Source organism: Salvia hispanica, chromosome 6 (genome assembly GCF_023119035.1).
Source record: "Salvia hispanica cultivar TCC Black 2014 chromosome 6, UniMelb_Shisp_WGS_1.0, whole genome shotgun sequence".
Classification (NCBI taxonomy): Eukaryota; Viridiplantae; Streptophyta; class Magnoliopsida; order Lamiales; family Lamiaceae; genus Salvia; species Salvia hispanica.
The window spans coordinates 18504161-18523503 of record NC_062970.1 but is presented as its reverse complement, the minus strand read 5'-3'; the positions used below and the strand labels follow the sequence as shown (position 1 = coordinate 18523503).

At 38.4% G+C, this 19343-nt stretch overlaps 3 protein-coding genes and 1 long non-coding RNA gene across 6 annotated transcripts in view; 1 reads left to right on the top strand and 3 right to left on the bottom strand.

Annotated features, from left to right (window-relative positions):
* Positions 1–2920, bottom strand: part of LOC125197262 — a 3929-nt gene extending 1009 nt beyond the window's left edge. For both annotated transcript variants that reach the window (XR_007172026.1, XM_048095988.1), the window contains exons 1-10: positions 2445–2920; positions 2179–2254; positions 1599–1804; positions 1399–1485; positions 1203–1295; positions 904–1058; positions 656–740; positions 490–576; positions 292–411; positions 40–141 (exon numbers count right to left, since the gene is read on the bottom strand). Coding sequence is in view for 1 of the 2 variants with exons in the window: in XM_048095988.1 (XP_047951945.1) it covers positions 40–141; positions 292–411; positions 490–576; positions 656–740; positions 904–1058; positions 1203–1295; positions 1399–1485; positions 1599–1804; positions 2179–2254; positions 2445–2762 (1329 nt within the window). In the remaining variant the exon portion in view is untranslated. The remainder of the gene's footprint in view (positions 1–39; positions 142–291; positions 412–489; positions 577–655; positions 741–903; positions 1059–1202; positions 1296–1398; positions 1486–1598; positions 1805–2178; positions 2255–2444) is intronic.
* Positions 2921–4492: 1572 nt separating this feature from the next.
* Positions 4493–6729, bottom strand: LOC125194852 (putative late blight resistance protein homolog R1B-14). The gene is made up of 2 exons (XM_048093069.1): positions 5308–6729; positions 4493–4780 (listed from the first exon to the last, which is right to left on the bottom strand). Exons 1-2 carry the CDS (start codon positions 6727–6729, stop codon positions 4493–4495), a joined length of 1710 nt encoding a protein of 569 aa, XP_047949026.1.
* Positions 6730–6937: 208 nt separating this feature from the next.
* Positions 6938–12823, bottom strand: LOC125194851 (protein TPLATE). The gene is made up of 7 exons (XM_048093068.1): positions 11475–12823; positions 10469–11065; positions 9739–10100; positions 8589–8892; positions 8253–8375; positions 7468–7911; positions 6938–7327 (listed from the first exon to the last, which is right to left on the bottom strand). Exons 1-7 carry the CDS (start codon positions 12600–12602, stop codon positions 6938–6940), a joined length of 3348 nt encoding a protein of 1115 aa, XP_047949025.1. The 5' UTR covers positions 12603–12823.
* Positions 12824–13558: 735 nt separating this feature from the next.
* LOC125197516 lies at positions 13559–15483 on the top strand. 2 transcript variants are annotated; one of them, XR_007172084.1, is made up of 5 exons: positions 13559–13775; positions 13856–13924; positions 14268–14461; positions 14556–14663; positions 15357–15483. It is a non-coding gene; the product is annotated as an uncharacterized LOC125197516 (long non-coding RNA). The 2 variants fall into 2 exon arrangements; XR_007172083.1 differs by lacking the exon at positions 15357–15483 and having other exon boundaries at positions 14556–14873.
* The last annotated feature ends 3860 nt before the right edge of the window (positions 15484–19343 follow it).

Below are 19343 nucleotides of genomic sequence, written 5' to 3'. Positions count from 1 at the left end.
GAAAAGAAAAACTAAAGCTGCAAGTAAATTTGTAGTTACCAAGATCTCATCTTCACTTAATGTAGTAGGATAGCCATCAAGTCGTTTTATAAAATATCCAGCAAGTTGATCCAGAACAGCACGTTCCATACAAGCACTCACCTATACATAGCAGGATAAAAAGTTTCAAAGCGAAATCATAACCTTTTTTTTTCATGATGCACATGATGAAAAGGAGTAAACATATCTTAGATCATATGCTTTTTTGGCTTTGTTTTTTCATAGAAACAAAAGTTACAAAACTGAGCTTACCGGGCATATTGGACCTTGGGAAGATAAAACAGATTCCATCTCTGACCGATCATAAACATATCCCAATCGCAGATAAGGAAGCATGTCCAGCACAGCCTCTCTTTCTTTCCCAACCGAGACCTGTTTACGTGTGTATAATTTCAGTGGAAAACAAAATCTTCAAGGATATATCATAAGTGTAGTTTGGAAGAGCTGGACCTGAAAACTTTGCACTGATAACTTCCCATTTCTTTGTGCAGCCAATCTCTTATCCTGATACTGAGGATCCTCAGTATTCAGAGAAGCCTAAGATACAAAACAATGTAATCTAGTGATTATTAATTCATACCAACTGCGTCTACAGAAGAACGGCCACAAATTTTACCTCCACCACCAGGCGATCATAAGTATTGTCATCGTCTACAAAACCATAGTTAATTAGTAATTTTGAATTGGGCTGCGGCCCACACCTGGATTGAAGAAAACCATCTCGAAATTATGACAAGCCCTTTGAAATGTGTGAATATGTAAAAACAAGGAACTAGCCACCCCAAACCAATCAATAATTTCTCCGTGTGTGTGTTTGCAAGAGGGAAAGAGAGAGAGAGAGAGAGAGAGAGAGAGAGTTATAACCAGACAACAATAGGTTCCCCAGCTTTATACGGACGATCGACAATAAGTTGCACAGCCCCATCAACAGCAGTCAACATTGCTTTGCAGTTGCTTTTATATGACAAAAGCGGAGGTCCTAAGGGAACCAAGGCAAATCGTCTCGCCAAACTGACTCTCTTGTTAAACGGAATACAAATTAACTTTAGTACCTTACTTGAAGAATTTCTACTAATGCTACATGAGACATTCATCTCAAAGTGGTGTTACATTTAAATATTCACCAATATAATTAAAGAATGTTAAAACTATACATAACAAACCTGCAAATGAACCACACATGATTGAATGGCAACAAAAGCTTGCTTGAAAATCTCAAAAGGGAAAGCTTCTGTTGGGATATCAAACGGATATTGCTGAAAAAGTCAATAATATTCAAGATTAAAGCTAGTTCCATGCAAGTAAAGCTGAAATATGAATGGATAAATATTTACTAGTGTCTTAGTCACAGAAACTTGCCTGGAATAATGAGCCAGCCATGAACCAGACAGTGTCAAGCTCATTGTATTCTCTCTTTATTCCTTCGGCCCTCCCCAAAATTTCAGCCTGAATCATTACAACATTCAAACTGGAATTTTCCACACAGATAACATTTGGTAGACAACAAACAGTTGCTTTATTCAGTAACTTGAAGCAATGGGAAGCTGAGTTTAAGATACCATTGTTGGACTTCCTGTTAGGTACTCCAATTCAGCCTCTGACCATAAAAGTGGTGACTCAACAGCTAGCTGCCCTCGACCTCTTTGGCGATCAAGTTCTTTAATGTAAGGATACCAGAAAGACTTTTTACCTTGCTTCTTCTCATACATTAGATATAGTGCCAAGCAGGCTAGCTCTGATAATTTGTTCGTGGTAAGAAGTTCAGCTGCATATTCCAAACGATCTTCTAGTTAACAAATCAACTTAAAAAGAAGCTTGATGAGCAACTAAGAGTATTATAAACTTAAAACAACTTCGCCTCTATTATTCTGGGAATAAAACATTAGAAGGCATGGGCATGAAAAATGTTTGAAAGAAAGGAGTGGTGAAAGACCAAATGCAAGATCAGTTGTTCATGCCAAAACTAACAAGCAACAGCAGAAACATCAAAAAAATTGTATATCCCTAGTTCCCTATCATTAACTTGGGAGTTCAAAAGCTTAATAAACAAATTCTCCACCAAGTTCTACTCAAGTTTCAAACAGGACAAAATCGAAGAGAAAGAAATACTACTACTATACTCTAGCATCGAGGCCTTACCGACAGTTTCATTTCCCAAAACTCTCTCAAGCGTCACCACCAATGAATTAGGTACACAAAATGCTAAGTCACCTTCCTGGCAATTATAAACAAATCTCCCAACAAATTAGTATTCTGACCTAGGAGATACATTAAACTCACAACACATTGAACAAATCAAGCGCCAATTCGAAATAATTTTCATTTCCCTTTTTCAAATTTGAGGCAGAAATTCAATTTGATTGAAGAACTGAGATAAGTGCAATGAGAAAATGCAGAGCGCTGACCTGGAGATCTTCACTGGCAGCTACATAATGAATGGAGTGATAGTTGGAATCGTGAGAAGGCCTTTCATTGAGCATAACTTTGCACGGCGGAAGCCCATTCTTATCCATCCAACTCTTCAAATCGGCGTAATCATCTTCCTTTTTGCTCGTATTATCGGTCGATTTGAGAATTGTGTCAGAATTCGAAGCTGCGCACATATTTCTACATTTCCTGAAATTCCGAGGCTGAGGAAGTGGATTTGCGAGACGAGAGTGGGGAATCAGCGGCGGAGGGCGAAAAGGAGTTGAAATGCAGCGAGCGGTTTTCAGTATGTCCATGGAGAATGGATTCAGTAATCGATTAATGCATGTATCTGAGTGGAAATCGGGGATTATGAAACGGCGGTGGTGAAATTGCCGACGGAGCTCAGTTGGCTGAGTTGAAGATATTTCGTTTTTTTGTGAGACGAGTTTGGATTGACCAACAGAAGAGAGAGAGAGGGGCGAAGGAAGCAAAAATCTAATCCGAACTCGGGTCGGGTTCTGATGGTATGACTATGGCCCACGCATTTTACATGCAGATGGGATTTGTTGTAACAAGATAACGTTTTTAACCAAACTATAAAATTGAAAACATATTCATGAGTAAATAATATCACTATTTTTTTGTTACTGGTATAAAAAATTTGAAATTTACATAAAAAGTTTATTTGTGTTTTATTTTGGTATATTATGTTAGTAGGTATTTTTGTTTGATATATCGTTCATTCTTTCTCTATGTATGATTTTATGTTGATACAAAACGTTTCTCATGTTATAGTACAATTTTTTAATTATTATTGTATCATATTTTGTATGCCACTTAACTGAATAATTAACAACGTCCAAACAAATACTAGTACGATGGAATGTATTAAATTGAAACGTGAAAGAAACTTTTTGTAATGATTTATGCACACTTTAAACATTTTGTACCAATATAAAACAAAGGTGAAACACTTGTATAAATTTTGTAATTATCCTGACATTTTTAGACGATTTAGTCATCTTAAAATCCGAATTTTCTGTAATAAACTAAAAACGAAATACAAATAATCTTAGATGTTCTCTTATAATGACCTACTCCATCCCTTTCATAAGAACATGCATTTTGTTTTGGGTGTGGGATGGAGGAGGTATTTTTTTATGCGTTGTGCATTTAAGGATGTTTTACCTTCCATGAGACCCCATAGGGAGATAAAAGTGGAAAATTTAGGATTTTTATATTAACATAAATAGAAAACTACACGCAAAAAGCTATAAATTTTTATAATAATAATAATAGTTTATAGGAGTAATATATTAAAATCAAATTAAATAATACTCCTTCCATTCTTCAATAAATGTCATATTTTGTCATTTTGGTTCGATCCATAATAAAAGTCTTATTTCACTTTTATCATAAATGATAAGTATGTCTCACGTTCCACTAATTCATTTCACTCATATTTTATTATAAAATCAATATAAAAAATGTGTCTCATATTCCGTTAATTTTTCCAATTCACTATTTTTTACACACACCTTATGAGACGGAAGAAATACTATATAAAATAAAATAAACAATGTTAGAATATTAAACTGAGTATAATACACACATATAGTGCTTAGATCAGGTCCGTAGCATATTACTTATTTCCTTATTTAATTTGTATTTTGTAGTATGGAAAGTTTGCAAAATCTTGTAATCAGATACGAAATCTTGGCAAAAAGTAATACTATAGCAAAATGTTACTATATGCGTAGGTATCTACCCCTTTTTCTATCTTTTCGGAGGGAGTATAGCAAAAATGTTACTCCCTCCGTCCCACACAATTAGAGTTACATTTTAATCTGTCTTACAATCCACAATAAAGGCATGTTTGATAAGTTAGTAATACCAAGATAGAGAATTATATATGGACATTTCTAATTGTTTGATATCATAGTTAAGCTTAACTTAAAATCCAATATAAAACCAGGGCCCTATCTAATCTTACCAAAATTATAACATTAACCTTGTATCTCACCAATTTGTCAAGTTAAGCATGTTATTTAATATACAATACTTCCAGTGTCGGTATTTCTCCTATACCTTGTGGAATCTCCCTTAAATCCTGACAAAAACGAAGCACTAGGCACTTGAGTCTTGGAAAGTGGCTGCTCTCAGTTATCCAGTGCTGGAGACCTGATCTCTCAATTAGCAAATATCTCAGCTGAGGAAATTCTCCATCAGCTGTTTCCCACGTTTCACCAAAGGTTTGATCTATTAGCTTCAACACTTGCAGATTAGGCAATGAACCAATAATACTCATATCTTCCCAAGGAAATTTGCCACCCTGCAAGGTCAACTTCTTAAGTGTCCTGGGTAAAGTAAATAGGTTACCCCCATCCAAGAAAAACCGCCAAGCCCATATAGTTCCAACTTTTGAAGTTGATGCAGATGCTTGAGAAGATGGAGGTTACACCTTTGATCCATTTGGTACACAAGACCCAATCTTTTGACATTTGGAATCATTTGCAAGATCTTTTCAGTCCATACAAGATCTTTTATGTAGGTAAGAGTTTGGATATTTTCCAGAGGAAGGTTTGATCCATAGGGGGGATGAGGTAGGATACAAGGACAATAGAAAATAAGATGCCTTAATTGAGGCATCCTCCAAATCTCCAATGGCAGAGAGAAATAAGTATTACACTGACCAATGTCTTTTCCTTCTAAAAATGGTTTGAAGCCTTTAGAGGTTGGAACCATGTCAGGAGTTGGAAGAATGATTAAGGTTTGAAGATTCACAAGATTAGATATGGCTGAGGGAACACTAGAAGAACAAATTAAAGTAAGATATCTTAAATGAAACAACTCAAATACTTGGGACGAGAGCTCTTCAGAAGTTTCGCTCACAGCATCCAATATCCTAAGCGATCTAAAACGTCTTAGAAAGGCTGGCAACCTAGAGAAACTCTGGAGTTGGAAGCATAACATGGTATGGATGGTTGGACACCAAATGTCATCAAAATCAGAAAGGCTCAAACTGATGCGTCGCTCATTTATCATGCTTTCTGGAACAACACGACCATGGATAACACGAAGAAACTTCTCATCGTGAGCTTTCCTTATGCACAAGTCTCGTACCATATCATGGAGGCTGCAACACTTGATTTTCCCATCACTCTTCTTACTAGTCACAATTACAAGATTTCTCTTGACTAGATCCTCCAAATACTCCTCTGCCTCCTCTTCCAAGCTTTTACTGCATCCATTTTGATGCTTCAAGAAGCCCTCAGCTAACCATAATCTAATAAGCCTTGAAGCACGAATATTTTCATCTTCAGGAAACATTGCCATAAACAGAAAACACGGCCTCAAATGATGAGGCAAGTGAGTGTAACTCAAAGATAGTATCCCCTCCAACTCTTGACCAACAATTGGATTTATTACATTTTCGGAAACTTCCTCCCAAGAAGATGGATTCTTATTAACTTCAGACAGGAATCCAGCAACCAGGACAACAGCAAGGGGTAGTCCCCCACAACTTCTTGCAATCTTTTTCCCAACATCTTCCAATTCAGGTGGGCAATTGCTGTCTGCAAACACCTTTCCCTTAAGCAAATCCCAACTTTGAGAATCATTCATGAACCTCATCTCATGAGGAGCACTACTCGAATCAGGATAAACGGCTAGATCCGCTAGCCTTGTGGTTAACATGATTCGACTTCCATTACCATCATCCGGAAATACATTCCTTACATCATCCCAAACCTTTGTGCTCCACACATCATCCATTACCACAAGATACCTCCTACCCTTCAAGTTTTTATACACTTTCTCTGCCAAAATTGAAACATCATCCATCTCTAATCTAGACATATGTTCTTCTATCAATTTCATCGAATCTACAAGACCTAAAAGAACTTTCCGTGCATTGTAATCTTGTGATATTGTAAGCCAAACACGAATATCAAAATGATACATGATTAATGGATCGTCATAAACAGTTCTAGCCAGAGTGGTCTTACCAATGCCACCCATTCCCAAAATGGGTACAACTTGGAGTTTGGATGAGAGCCCACAAAGCCGATCCTTTATCACCATCACATCTTCATTCAAACCAATCGCCACACCGTTGGCAGTAGCTGCAACTCTTGATGCTGATGCTGATGATGATGATGATGATGATGAGAGAGAAAGAGATGAGTAAGCAGGTCGCTCGTCCATCACATCTCCAGCAATTAAACAGAATTTTTCCGTTTCATTTCTGAGCTCCTCTTCAAAATTCAAGCTTGATGGCATTTCCTCCCCTCCATAATATAACTGCCTCCACATAAATTCTTCGATAATATCTTCAATTTCATGAGCAACGTCCCTCAGCTTGGCTTCCCAACGGTTGGATCTCTCTGGATAATCTTCGAGGAAGGTAAGCAAGATGATGGCATACTCGTGGATGGATGTAATGTTTTCTTTTGCATTGATAGAGAAGTGAGATATGGCATGATTTGTATCAAGAGTTGTAGTTTGAGCAAGGGAAGCAAGAGCGGCATAAGCTGCCATACTCCTCCTTCTCTTCTTCTTCCGTGCCAGGCTTTTTGCGGGGGCGTGCTGCTTTTAGCAATGCTATTCGTTCCAGTGAGGTTCTCAGCCTCTCTGCTGCAGCTGCTTTCACTTCATCTTCAGGCATGTATTCAACGGTGCCATCTGTCAAGTCGTCCATCCACCCTTGTAGATCCGAACCAATCTCCTTGGTGATGGATGCATCAGAAGCTCGGACCACAAATTTGCATATCATGGTAGTAGTCTCGTCGCCAAGGTCCACATTTCTGCTCACTTCACTAGCACCAAAGATCATCATGCCGATGAAACCTCCATACCATGTTTTAGCAGCATAGCACAGCTGTATGAAAGAGTTATCGACATAAGTAAATGCCTTATTATAACAGAATGGTCAAAGGCAAATATTTACACAAGAAAAATGATGAATGGCGTTAGATTGAACATGAAGTGATACATAGTGGTTGCAAAATTAATACCAACCTGAAATCCAGCAACTGTCCGGATGATATGCGAGCAAACTTTATGGAAAGGCTTGGAAGAGAGAGATTTCAAGCCACTAAGGAAAGGAGACTCCCCATATTGCTGTGCAGCAGTAGCCTTAAAACCACTTCCTTCGTATGTATATGTACCTGTGCATTCCACTATGGCAGGCAAACTAGGCCACAAGCGAAAATATTCAACAGGAGAGATTTTATGAGGCAAAAGAAGCTCGGTCAGAGGAATTTTGTATGGCTGGCATCTCAAGATCGGCTCCCATAATTCATTCCTTGAATTCCTCTTTTGACGAGCTATCTGTGGATCTTCTTCAGGATAGTCCCCTTCATAATCACCCATAGCACCAATACCATAGTACTGGACTTGGACGGAAAGGGCACATCGTTCAAAGTGCGAAACACCAACAGTTACACTGCATATTACTGGCTCCTGAATATACATATGCAAACGAAGGCCTTTCAGATGTTTTAAGTACAAAGTACATATATTGGCCAAATTGAAGAAAATTGAATTTTGTTTTGAAACCCCAACTCACTCATTTTGCACTTCATGTGCGGGAAGAAGTTCTTATCTAAGATTTAAATGGAACATAAAAAACATTAGCTTTTTTACGACATCAATGAACGTTTAGAAATGTTACTGGGAAAAAAAGACTATTGCCAACCAATTCACTAAAGTTTGAGTGAGTTTCATGAACTAGTGACCTTGAAAGGTATACACATTCAGTCATTCAAAAAGCACTTATCAAAGTGTAACTCATTCAAACAAACCTGTGAATTAAGATTGCGCAACTGTCTCACAGCTTGAGGAGATCCATTCATGAAGTACAACCCACCAGATAGTCCAACCCGAATGTCAACCCGATTTAGTTCAATCTCTGTAAGGTTTAAAACCTGAAATGTTCAAATAAACAATTGTCAAAAATCAAAAAGGATTTAAGAGAATATTTTCAGGACAATGGACTAAGAAAGAAAGGTTTAGGAGTGGGAAGTGCATATGTGCCAAATGAAGTGGGAGTTATTAGATGCTACAAGCAAGCCACTACTCATTACAAGCTGTACATAAGGCAACACAACAAGTTGCATACTGAAAAGAGATGGCCTAACCTTCAAATGAAGAGTTATCCTTCCATCATTTGGATCTGACAGGTGATAACCTTCAACATAGCATGGATCACTGCTACCAGTCAAAGTAAATGCATTTGGAGGAACTTTGATCAAACTTGAGTTAATCCCTTTTGTCATCAGCTCAGTTAATTCACTGGGATCAGGTCTCCAAAGTTCTAATACAGCCTTATGGATTAATCCCTCAAGTTTCCGGTCCTGAGCTGCAGATGCATCATAGAACTGAACAGTGAGCTTGTGGTTGCTGAATGGATAGTCTCCTCTGGCTTCACTAACTCCAGCCCATCTAAAACATAAATACATATGGCAACAAAATCAGGAGAAAAAAGGTTTCATAACAGAAAGTTCTTCAGATTCAAATTTAGGGATTTTTGGACAAGCATCCTCAACAATCTCTACCATAGCGAATTGCTAGTATTATTCTGGAAACAAAAATGGCAGAATTGAAAATTATACTCCCCCAACCCTGAATTATTCAACCATTTGCAAAATAATACACTCTCAAAAGGGCAGATTCTCCTCCAATCCAATCAACTATCAGAATTTTCATCTCAGGTTTATGATGACTGCGCTAATGAGTAAGAACAACAAAAAAAGTATGGACTGTGAAAATCAACCAGTTGTTGGCTGCAAAAAATAAACTCACTAGTATTGGTAAACACTGGAAAAGCTCTGGTCTAAGAACAAGAAGTGAAGAGCAAGCTTAGCGATCTAAGATGCTAGGCTTGCTAGCTTGTTTTAAGTTAAATCACCATAGGAATACCAGAATGCAACTTTGATTTCATTCAGCGCTGAAGCAATCCTTAGTAAGCCGTTAACGAGGATTAATAAATAAATAAGAATGTGAAATGAAGGGAAAACTGGAAGAACTCCTAACTGAGCAATTTCTTGTGTGTTTATATATATGCCCTATGTGTAGATGAATGCTCCTAAACTCTAGATACAAAAATTCACTAAATATACACACACGATTCCTTGACATTATTCATTTTCTATGTATTTTGAACAGCAGCATGACATATATAGCAGGGCATATATGTATTTTGCAAAATATATACTTTCTCAACATATTTTTTTTCAAAATAGTCATGCATTCTAATATCTTTTGTTGCATAAGTAGCATAAGTCCTACCTGTCGTCGGAGTGGTTATGAACATATTTAATTCTCTGGATCATTAAACGGCACTGGTGCTTATTAACTGAATCAGCTGCTGGATTGCTCCTAAAGTCTTCAAGTTCTTTAGTCAACAAATTCCCAGCCCTGGCGTTACGTGATCCCAAACGTTGAGCACACAGCAGAATTGCTTGAACATCTTGAAGCCGGTTTGTTGTACTCGCAGATGAGTCTATATTGAATAGGACTTTATGGATATTTGATATAATGATATTTAATGGGTCCTCAGGATCATCAGCGAGAAGGGGGTCCAGTCCCTCCAAATCAATGTGCTCTGAAATTGCCCACAGTAAACGGCTGCATATTCTAGGTGTGTTTACCTGCCAAACATGATTATTATTGAACAAGATACTCTTTTGATGAGAAAATGTAGTGAAAGATATAGGATTGCGTCAAAAATTCAGTAAGTATACCATCAGATATAACTAGAGTTACAACACTAGGAATATAATGGATATGCATGCATTGAATATCTATCAGAACAAAGCTTTTAATAGAGAACAACGAAGAGGAAGGGAAGGAATATGTAATACAGCAGAAACTGTGAACAAACCAGATGATACCTTCTAGAAACAATAATAGTAAAAAATTGGTAGATCGTAAGGTACTAGTATGCAGATTCAGTAAATGCTGTCAAATATAAAACTTCACAAAATCACGTTAAAGGAACTTGAAAACATTAACAAACCTCGCTGAGATCTTTGACAAGTTCCCGTTGCAAATTTTGCAACCTTGTCTCATTCAATATCTGATCTTGAGATGCCCCATCTTTGACCCTTTTAATACCTCCTCTTGTGTCATAAATATGGCAAAGCCTAACAAGCAATTTAAGATAGCAATCAATTGCGTATGTTCTGCCATCGCAATCCCATTTAACACATGGTCTGCACACTTCCACCACTTCAAGAGCCGGCTCTGTCCAATTTAAAGCACCATAACCAGTTCCGTAAGCTAGGGCACCAATTACCCTGCTCTCCATGCCCGAACTCTTCTGTTCAGGCAAAGGCAAGGACAGCTGAAAGCAGCTCTCTACCAGCATGGCAACTAATTCTTCTCTAAACAAACTCTTACTAGTGACGCTGTTAAGGTCATCCTTTACACTAGCATCTTCGAAAAGTGAGACAATATCTGTTCCTGCCAGAGGTTTTTGACCTCGCCGGACGCTCTCCTTTGCAAACAGATCTACACAAAGAGCAGTACGACAAATACATGCCAAAGCATGCATTCGGTCAGATTCTGCCCTCAAGTTCCTGACCATAACAAGCAGCCTTTTAAACAATGAAACCTGCACCGAGGAGCAATGGCACATCAAAACTGGTTATTATATCATATCCTCCATCTGATCTAAAGTATAAGAATCAATATCAAGAATAGGAGAACACTCTAGCTGTGATTCAGAAACATGGAATCATGTGATGCTCCCACAAGCAAGGCAAGCGAAAGAAAGTTAGTGAATCAAATTTTCAGTACCTCAAACCATACTAATCTCTCGTCCTTTAGTTTAAAAGTGGCATTAGAAAATATCAAAATTCCTAATATTCCTCAGAACAATTGCAACAGGAAAACCGCTAGTATTATAAAATCATCAATCATTTCAAAACAAGAAATGTGCATACGTTGCAATAGCACCAAAACATACACACATTGAGAATCAGTATCATATCTGAATAATGAATACCGAACAGGAGACAGACCTGCATGCTTAGGTCAAGGAGATGTAGATTAGTTACGACAGCTCGAACAATGCTCTCGCGGGCAGAGGAATACTCTTGTCTGTCCCAAAGAGTAAGAATTGCTATGGTTGAGGCGGAAGCCCACTCAGGCTTCCCTCCAGGAACATCAGCTAAGTATAACATATTAATCCCCACTTCAAATATCAATGCAGGATCCAGCGATGATGCCAGAAAAGGTGCCAAATGCGACACCACATCAGATACTCCCACAAATCTCTCTGCATTTGCTGAATCTGAGTTTGTGTCACTTCTAGTCTTTGATGACATTGATAGCTTCCTGATCACCTCTATCGATCCTGAAGCCACTGCTTTCACCGCATAAACTAGCGGAAAAACAGTCGCTCTAAAACTCTCAATAGGGAGGATTACCGAGCGAGACATCAATGCACTTCTCTTCTTCCAAACAAAATCAACCATAGAAGAAATCCAATTCGATCGAATTGCTACAGAATTTTCAGTGTCAACTAACTTATCTCCAGCTAGACGGCTCATCTTCTTCGATTCAAATTCCTGAAACAGTTTCCCAATGGATTCAAAGGCGACCTTCGAAACAGAATCGGACTTATCAAGCATGTTCTGCGCCATCCGGTTCCACCAATTGGAGACGCGATCGAGCAAGTTGATATTGTTCTCACACAAGGTCACGAGATCATCACGCGCGAGGATGCAGCCCAGTGTTTCCGTAATCGAAAACCGCAGATTATCGCTGGGCGAATCAAAGCAAGCCGAGATCTCCTTGTGGCAGTCGTTAATGAGCTTGCCGAGGCGGTAGGAGGGGACGGCGGCGAGAATTGAGACGGCGGCGGCGGTGACATCGGGATCGGGGAAATCGAGATCCTTCCGGACGCCGGAGCACACGGTTTCCCAGAGATCTGGAGTGAGGCGAGTGGATCGGATTAGGTCGAAGGCGAGCTTTTTGGAGACGGCGGAGGCAGGCGAAGCGACTATCTCCTCAACGGCGGATTTGGCGAGCACCGAGATATCTCTTCCGGCGGCGGACTGTTGGAGTGCTTGGAGCAATGCTCCAGACTGGCGGAGCGCATCGTTGGAGCGGAGGTCTGCTTGGATCTGAGCAAAAAGGATGTCCATTTTATAGGTTGGGAACTTTGAACTGGTGGCGAATTACTCAAATTGAAGTGAGCGGAGTTTGATTAGGCGGCGCCTCATTATCTGGAAAAGAAGTTGAGAAATTGAACGGCCGGAGTTTTGATCTCCGGCGGTTTCCAGAAGAGGAGTTGAAGGTGGACTGCAAGCTTGTTCTTCTTGTCTATGCTACCTCGGTTCAATTTAAAAACGCTAATATCATTTCCAAAAGCGCGTTGAATGAAAACGAACTTCAGTAATCGTAGTCTGCTATTTATGCCTAAATACATACTCCTACTATTTGAATTTTGGATGAGCATATTGACGGACTAGGTTTTCGGTCGGGCGTGTAAATGCAAGGGTGTATCCAACTGATCATGATAAGATTCTACTAAGTGTAAAGAGTGAACGACCCCAGTGTGTGTTTTCTCTCTCCAAGTGGCTTCTTTTATAGGGAGGCTTGCCCTTGCTTTTAGGGTAGACTTCCTTCTCAATTTGACTTTTATGCTCTTGTTAATGATCATCTCAGCTATCCTTCTTCTCCATCTCGAGCCTTTTCTCTGGCATGCATGCTGGTCAGTATTGCACCCTTCTAGCGCTCTTTCCACTTGCGTCGCCTGAATCGTCTCCTACTGGCTTGGATCCCTTAATCCTGCACATTTGAGCAACTGTTTTGCAGATAATACATGCATTTCACGACATACTGACCAGTAACCAAGGCTTAGAATACGACTTATCACATATAAACTTGACTAACGTACATAAATTCTACATACGTAATGTCGTTAACTTTTTAATTAGACCAAACCAATTTTATATTAATCACTTTTATTATTAATTATATAATTTACTTACAAAATTACCGCTTATTATATTTTAAATCTTAAAAGAAACATTATTTTTTATATTTAAATATCTCAACAAATTCAATCTTCATATCTAATTCACCTATTTCTATTCCATCGATTAAATCAATCCCAGTTCTAATTCTCCACTAACGTAAATCTCCTATTCCTACTCCATCAATTTTTGGATGATTTTGTATGTGTTTGGTTGAAGGGGTTCTTGGATGGTCAGCTTTTTCAGCTGCAGATGCTTTGAGATGACAGCAATCCTTATTTTGTGGTGGAAGTTGTGACCCTTTTCTTTGAGGATTCTCAATGAACTCTCCAAGACCTTGTCAGAACTCCCTCTCTCTTCTCTCTCTCTCTCTCTGTGTGTGTGTTACAGTTATCATAATAGTTGATGCATGTGTGCAGGGATGAGCAGAATGTGGACTTTAAGAAAATTGATGCTAATGTTCACCAACTGAAAGGCAGCAGCTCAAGGTAATAGCATGGTACCTTTGTTTGTTTTGCTGTCTTGTAATCTTCTAATCAAAGAAAAAAAGACAGAATATGTGTAGGGATGTAGGTTTTATGGGGAGCATATCAGAAAAGACAACATTTTAGGCAACTTGGCTTATATTTTGAGATTTTACTCCTACTTCTGATTTTGTTTCCCACTACATGCAATGCAAGATTGGATTTCTTGATCTCAATTCCAAACATGGTATGTTTGTAAGATGTAATAAAACAATTGGTTTGACAAAATCAAGGAAAATATAATATTTTGAGGAAGACTTAACAAAGGAATATTCCATCTGATGTATTTACTCTTTTCTGTTTACAGTATTGGAGCTCAGAGAGTGAGAAATGCTTGCAAGATGTTGAATCATATAGCTTCTGCTTCTTCGTCTTGTTTCCAGATCAAATGTGTAAAACTTGCATTTTCTTTTCTTCCAATTTTATAGGTGCCTTAGATGCTTGCAGCAAGTTAAGCAAGAGTACTTGCTAGTGAAGAACAAGCTCGAAGCTCTACTAAGGGTGCGCAAAGAACCTATTTTCATTTCAAGCATTGAATATTACTCATTTGGTTGAATTTTGGTAGTTGTGACATAATTTGTGCTATTGGTTTCAGTTGGAGCAGAAGATTGTGGCAGCCGGCAGAGTGGTCCCCACATTGAACGACTTCTCCTAAGGCGAAAGGGGTGCGCATCTAAGTTAGCAGTGTTGTGGAGAAACTTGTGTGAGTTTTTTGGTGGTATCAGTTTGCTGAGATAAAAAGGTTGTTCAATCTTTGAGGTTTCTGCTTGTATGAAAATTGGTTGGTCTTTTTAAAGTAGAAAAACCTGTCTTAATAGTGTATCTATCTTCTGGCCATAAAAAAATGATTCTGAATCTCCAATAACTCCATGTTTGAAACCATGAATCATTTGATCATACTCAGTTATCATCATAGAATGCAACAAACAATTTCTTACAGCAATTTCAACGTAAACAACTATAGTTGCTGTAAAAAGATGACTACTTTTGTTATTTTTCTGTGTTTGTTTACATAACTTAAAAATCCTCTAATATTTACCTAATTCATGCCGACTATAGGTGAAAAAATGTGGAAAGATTTCACCAGAGCTATTAAATGAACATTTTCTTGCTATGTAAACATGCCCTCTTTAAGGCCATATTTCATTTCATTCCTGTGGAGAAGTTCTTGGTTCCCCGAAGCTTACAATTACAGCAGATTGCTCGTTGCCACCTAGTCATTTCAAGGCCATATTTCATTTCATTCATTCTTGAGAGAAGACACATTGTCTTTCGAAGTGTGATAGTGTGCCTTGATGTGAAAAACTGTCTTTGCAACCAAACATGCTGAGCTCTACATGTTGATGGCATTTCCTTTCTCTGTTTTCTGACCTCCGACTATGAAAATTTCCTGCAGAATAACAAAGCGGCACTGACATACATGACAAGTTAGTATTCATGTTTCTGATTTTTCTCTCCACACACCTCAATGGGAGAGCTCTATTTAGCTTCTGAAAGAATAATGCTTGCGACATTTGTCAACGACCTGTTTATTAAAACAGTAAGTCGAGTGATTTTATGACTGACTTGCCATGTTTCAAGAGCAAGAGGCGGTCTCATTTCAAGATCTCATTTTCTAGTTATAACGATCAAATTCTCTTGCAAAATCATAAGCCATGAATAATACGAACTGATAACCACCAGTACCTTGTGGAATGGCTTTGCTGTACTTGCAATCAACAGCATCTGAGAAGCTTGAGTGCAAAGAAATCTCCTAGACCTACTGGGATTGTTGTAGACTACATCAATCGACAATCGTTGTTGCATCTTCCCATCCAGTTGGAGTTACTAGATTGCCTACATCAAAATGAGCAGAGCAGAGCCATTTTCATCTTAAAATCGAAAAAAATGCACATTACTTTCTGTGTGGTGAGGAAATTAATTTGTCAAGTTGAACTTTGCACGTTAAACACCCAGCAACAATAACTCAGAAATCCTCCCTTACCGGTTACTTTTGCCGTGTATCTAACCTTGCACCTTCCCGTGCTGATGTGGCCGATCTGCCGACTTAAACAACATTTTTTTGTTACATATAAATGAATGACTGCAATAAAGTCTCTCACAAGAACACACACAGATACATTCAAGAAAGAATAGTCATAGGAATGATGAATTAGGGGATATAATTCAAGCATTTGATAGGCCTGCACAAGTGTATAGAGAATCTTCATACCAGACCAATCAACATGAAATTCTGTCAAACCTCTTCGGCTCATTTTCAGTTGTTCCGCAGCACATCATACAAAGGCCCAAGTTCACCCGTTTCAACAGTAAAGAAGCAGGTTCCAATTGTTACGCCCATCCATTTGTATCAAGATAGATAGGATACAAAATCCTATAAAAGCAGCAGCAAGAGTACACATGCACTAAACAGAACCATAACATTAACATACATGGAGAGAAGCATGGCCTTAAATCTGAAAGGATACCAATAAAATTATCCAGATACCACATCATACCAAAATTGCATGAATCCAAAGATCAAAATGCCTCTAACAAAAATCCATGGATGATTAATAGGGAGTAATTCTTTTTTATTGCAAACTGCCCAATAATTTCAAAACATGTCCCACACTTTTCAAAATATGAAAAATAAATCACCAAGTTTGAGATTCCGCAACTGTCCCATTCTCCTTTTTTTTCGGGACTACGCTATTTGACATCTCTATTCTTAGTTAAGGATGATGGAGTTGGAGTTGGGTGCTATCTCTTAGGGCATCCACAATGGTGGCCCTCTTGGGCATGCCCAAGCCACCATTTATTGGGCATGCCCAAGAAACTTGGCCCTTGCCCTCAAAACTTGGCCACTACAATGGTGGCCCTCCGAGCCACCAATTAAAATTATTTTCTTAACTTTTTTGATATATTTTAATTTAGCTAAAATAAAAATTATTTGCATATAATTATTAAATTACATAGAAATAATTAAACTAAACTAAATTATAACAAAATTTTCGTTGTATTATAATAAAAGGGAAAATTACACAACGAAAATTTTCGATACAACGCGAACAATAAAGAGAACCCCTATCACGCTGCGTCGTTGCGACATTCTGAATCGCCGACGAAAAATCTCCGGCGGATAACGGGGGTTGTCGCCGAAGTAGTCTTCCATCAACCGCTGGTCGGCTCCGACATGGTCACGGTTGATAAACCGGCGACGGTATCTTGGCCGAGGGATGGCCGCCGCCGCCGCCAAAGCCGCCTCCTCCTCGTCGGCTTCATCTTGCACCGCTGCAACGAGTTCTTCGAACTCCTCATCGACCAAGCGCTGAAAATTTTCGTCGTCGGAATCCATGTTTTGAATCTTAAATTGAAATCAAGTGGAAAGAGTAGAGTTTGGTTTGGGGTAAAAAAATTGGGGGAGAAGGGATGAATATATTAAAAATTTTGGAAAAAATAAAAATAAAAAAATAATTTCGGTGGGCAGGGCCGCGGCTCTCGGCCCTTGCAGTGGCGGGCCGAGCCGCCTGCCCAAGAGCCTCGGCCTGGCCGAGCGCTCGGCTCTCTCTCGTCCACCCCCCCGAGCCGCGGGCATGGCTCGCCTCAGTAGTGGGGGGCTGCGGGCTGCCCAAGCCCGGGCCGAGAGCCGCGGCTCCCCCATTGTGGATGCTCTTAGGGAATAAGGATTTCTTTGATGTTATTTTGTCCATATCACCTCTCATTATTATCTGGTACATATTCAATTCTTTTTTTTTTTTTTCATTATATCCTTTGAATTCTTAATTAGTATTGTTGTGTGTGTAATAAATGGTGCATTTCCTTGATTTTGGTGGCAACAACGTCCACCAGCACCAGCAGATATTGTTCCCAAACTTCCTGGTGCAAAGGTGCCTTTGGTTCTAAGGCATGAGTGTTGAAGTATATAATTGAAATTGAATATGTACCAGATAATAATGAGAGGTGACACGTGATTTTGACAGAATAATATCAAATATATCCTTATTCTTTGAGAGACAACACCCAACTCCAACTCCATCACCTTTGTTGTTTCCTTCACACACCTAAACAAACATCTAAAATTCAATCATCTATGAATTATATTATGACAAATAGGGCAATTGTAAATCGAGAAACAAAAGAACGTAAATAGACACAGAATTTACGTGGTTCACCAACGTTGTGTTGGCTACGGATTTCGGTGCAAGATCAGATGACAAATGAATGTTCGTGGCACTTGGAGTATCAATAGCCTTAGATGCAGACATGCCAAATCTTGACAAAATCTTCTCAATGTAGCTCTTCTGTGACAGAGAAAGCTTCTTCTTTTCTCTATCTCTAGAAATCTCCATGCCCAGAATTTTCTTCGCAACACCCAAATCCTTCATATCAAACTCAGCACTAAGCTGAGCTTTCAACTTCTGTACTTCAGACTTCGACTTCGCAGCTATGAGCATATCATCCACATATAGAACAAGATAGACCATAGAACCATCATCAACTTTGTTGTGATAGACACAACAATCATATGGACTCCTGCTGAATCCCAGCTTGATCATGTAACTGTCAAACCTCTTATATCACTGCCTCGGAGACTGCTTTAGTCCATACAAGGACTTCTTCAACTTGCACACATAATCTGTGACATCCCTAATCCGAAACATACATTATTTTGCAAATTAGCATATTTTATTATCATTGCACATTATATTGCACATTAAGTGTGTCATAGAAGATATATTAGTTGATAAGATGATAGTTGAATATATAAGTATTTATAACATTAAAATAGAAAATAATTCTAACAATAATAAGTACTTATAATAGTATAGAGCTTGAAAATTATCAAGAAAGTAGATATTAAAAGTATAGTCGGTGTATACAAATAAATTCTATATGTAGACATAAATATTTCATGCTCCAAATGCATATAAATAGACAACTGCCTAACCAATTATACCAAGTAATACATGTACGTAATATATGAAATTTTATTAGTAGTTGTCCAAATTTTCCTGGTCATATTATAAATATACATGTACAATAGTAATATTTGAATGCATACACGTGGAGATTGTAATATTGAATAGCTAAGCATCCCTACACGTGTATTTTGGTGATCCATCAAGGCTATATCTAATAGCTAAGTTTAATATGTTAAAGTACTATCCATATATATAGATATATGCATACAATGGACGGAAGGTTTGTTTTAGGCAGTAGAATTTGTCTCCAAGAAATAGAAATAAAGAAAATGATAGAGTATTAAGAAAAAGAAAATATCGGAGAAAAGAAAGAAGGAAAAATTGAAAGAGTAGTTGATAATGGAGAAGGAGAATTAGAAGGGGAAGTTAGAAGAAATACATGGAGATATTACCGCAGAAGATTTTAGCGGAAGAAATAA

Bases quoted from the DNA above. Each gene is read 5' to 3' on its own strand.
- LOC125194852 (XM_048093069.1), bottom strand. From the start codon at position 6,729: ATGCCATCAAGCTTGAATTTTGAAGAGGAGCTCAGAAATGAAACGGAA. The intron at 4,781-5,307 runs GTATTTGAGTTG...TTGACCTTGCAG, and splicing joins CTGAAGAGCTCTCGTCCCAA to GGTGGCAAATTTCCTTGGGA.
- LOC125194851 (XM_048093068.1), bottom strand. From the start codon at position 12,602: ATGGACATCCTTTTTGCTCAGATCCAAGCAGACCTCCGCTCCAACGAT. The intron at 11,066-11,474 runs GTCTGTCTCCTG...TCCTCGGTGCAG, and splicing joins TCCTTGACCTAAGCATGCAG to GTTTCATTGTTTAAAAGGCT. The intron at 8,376-8,588 runs GTTAGGCCATCT...TGAACATTTCAG, and splicing joins GGATAACTCTTCATTTGAAG to GTTTTAAACCTTACAGAGAT.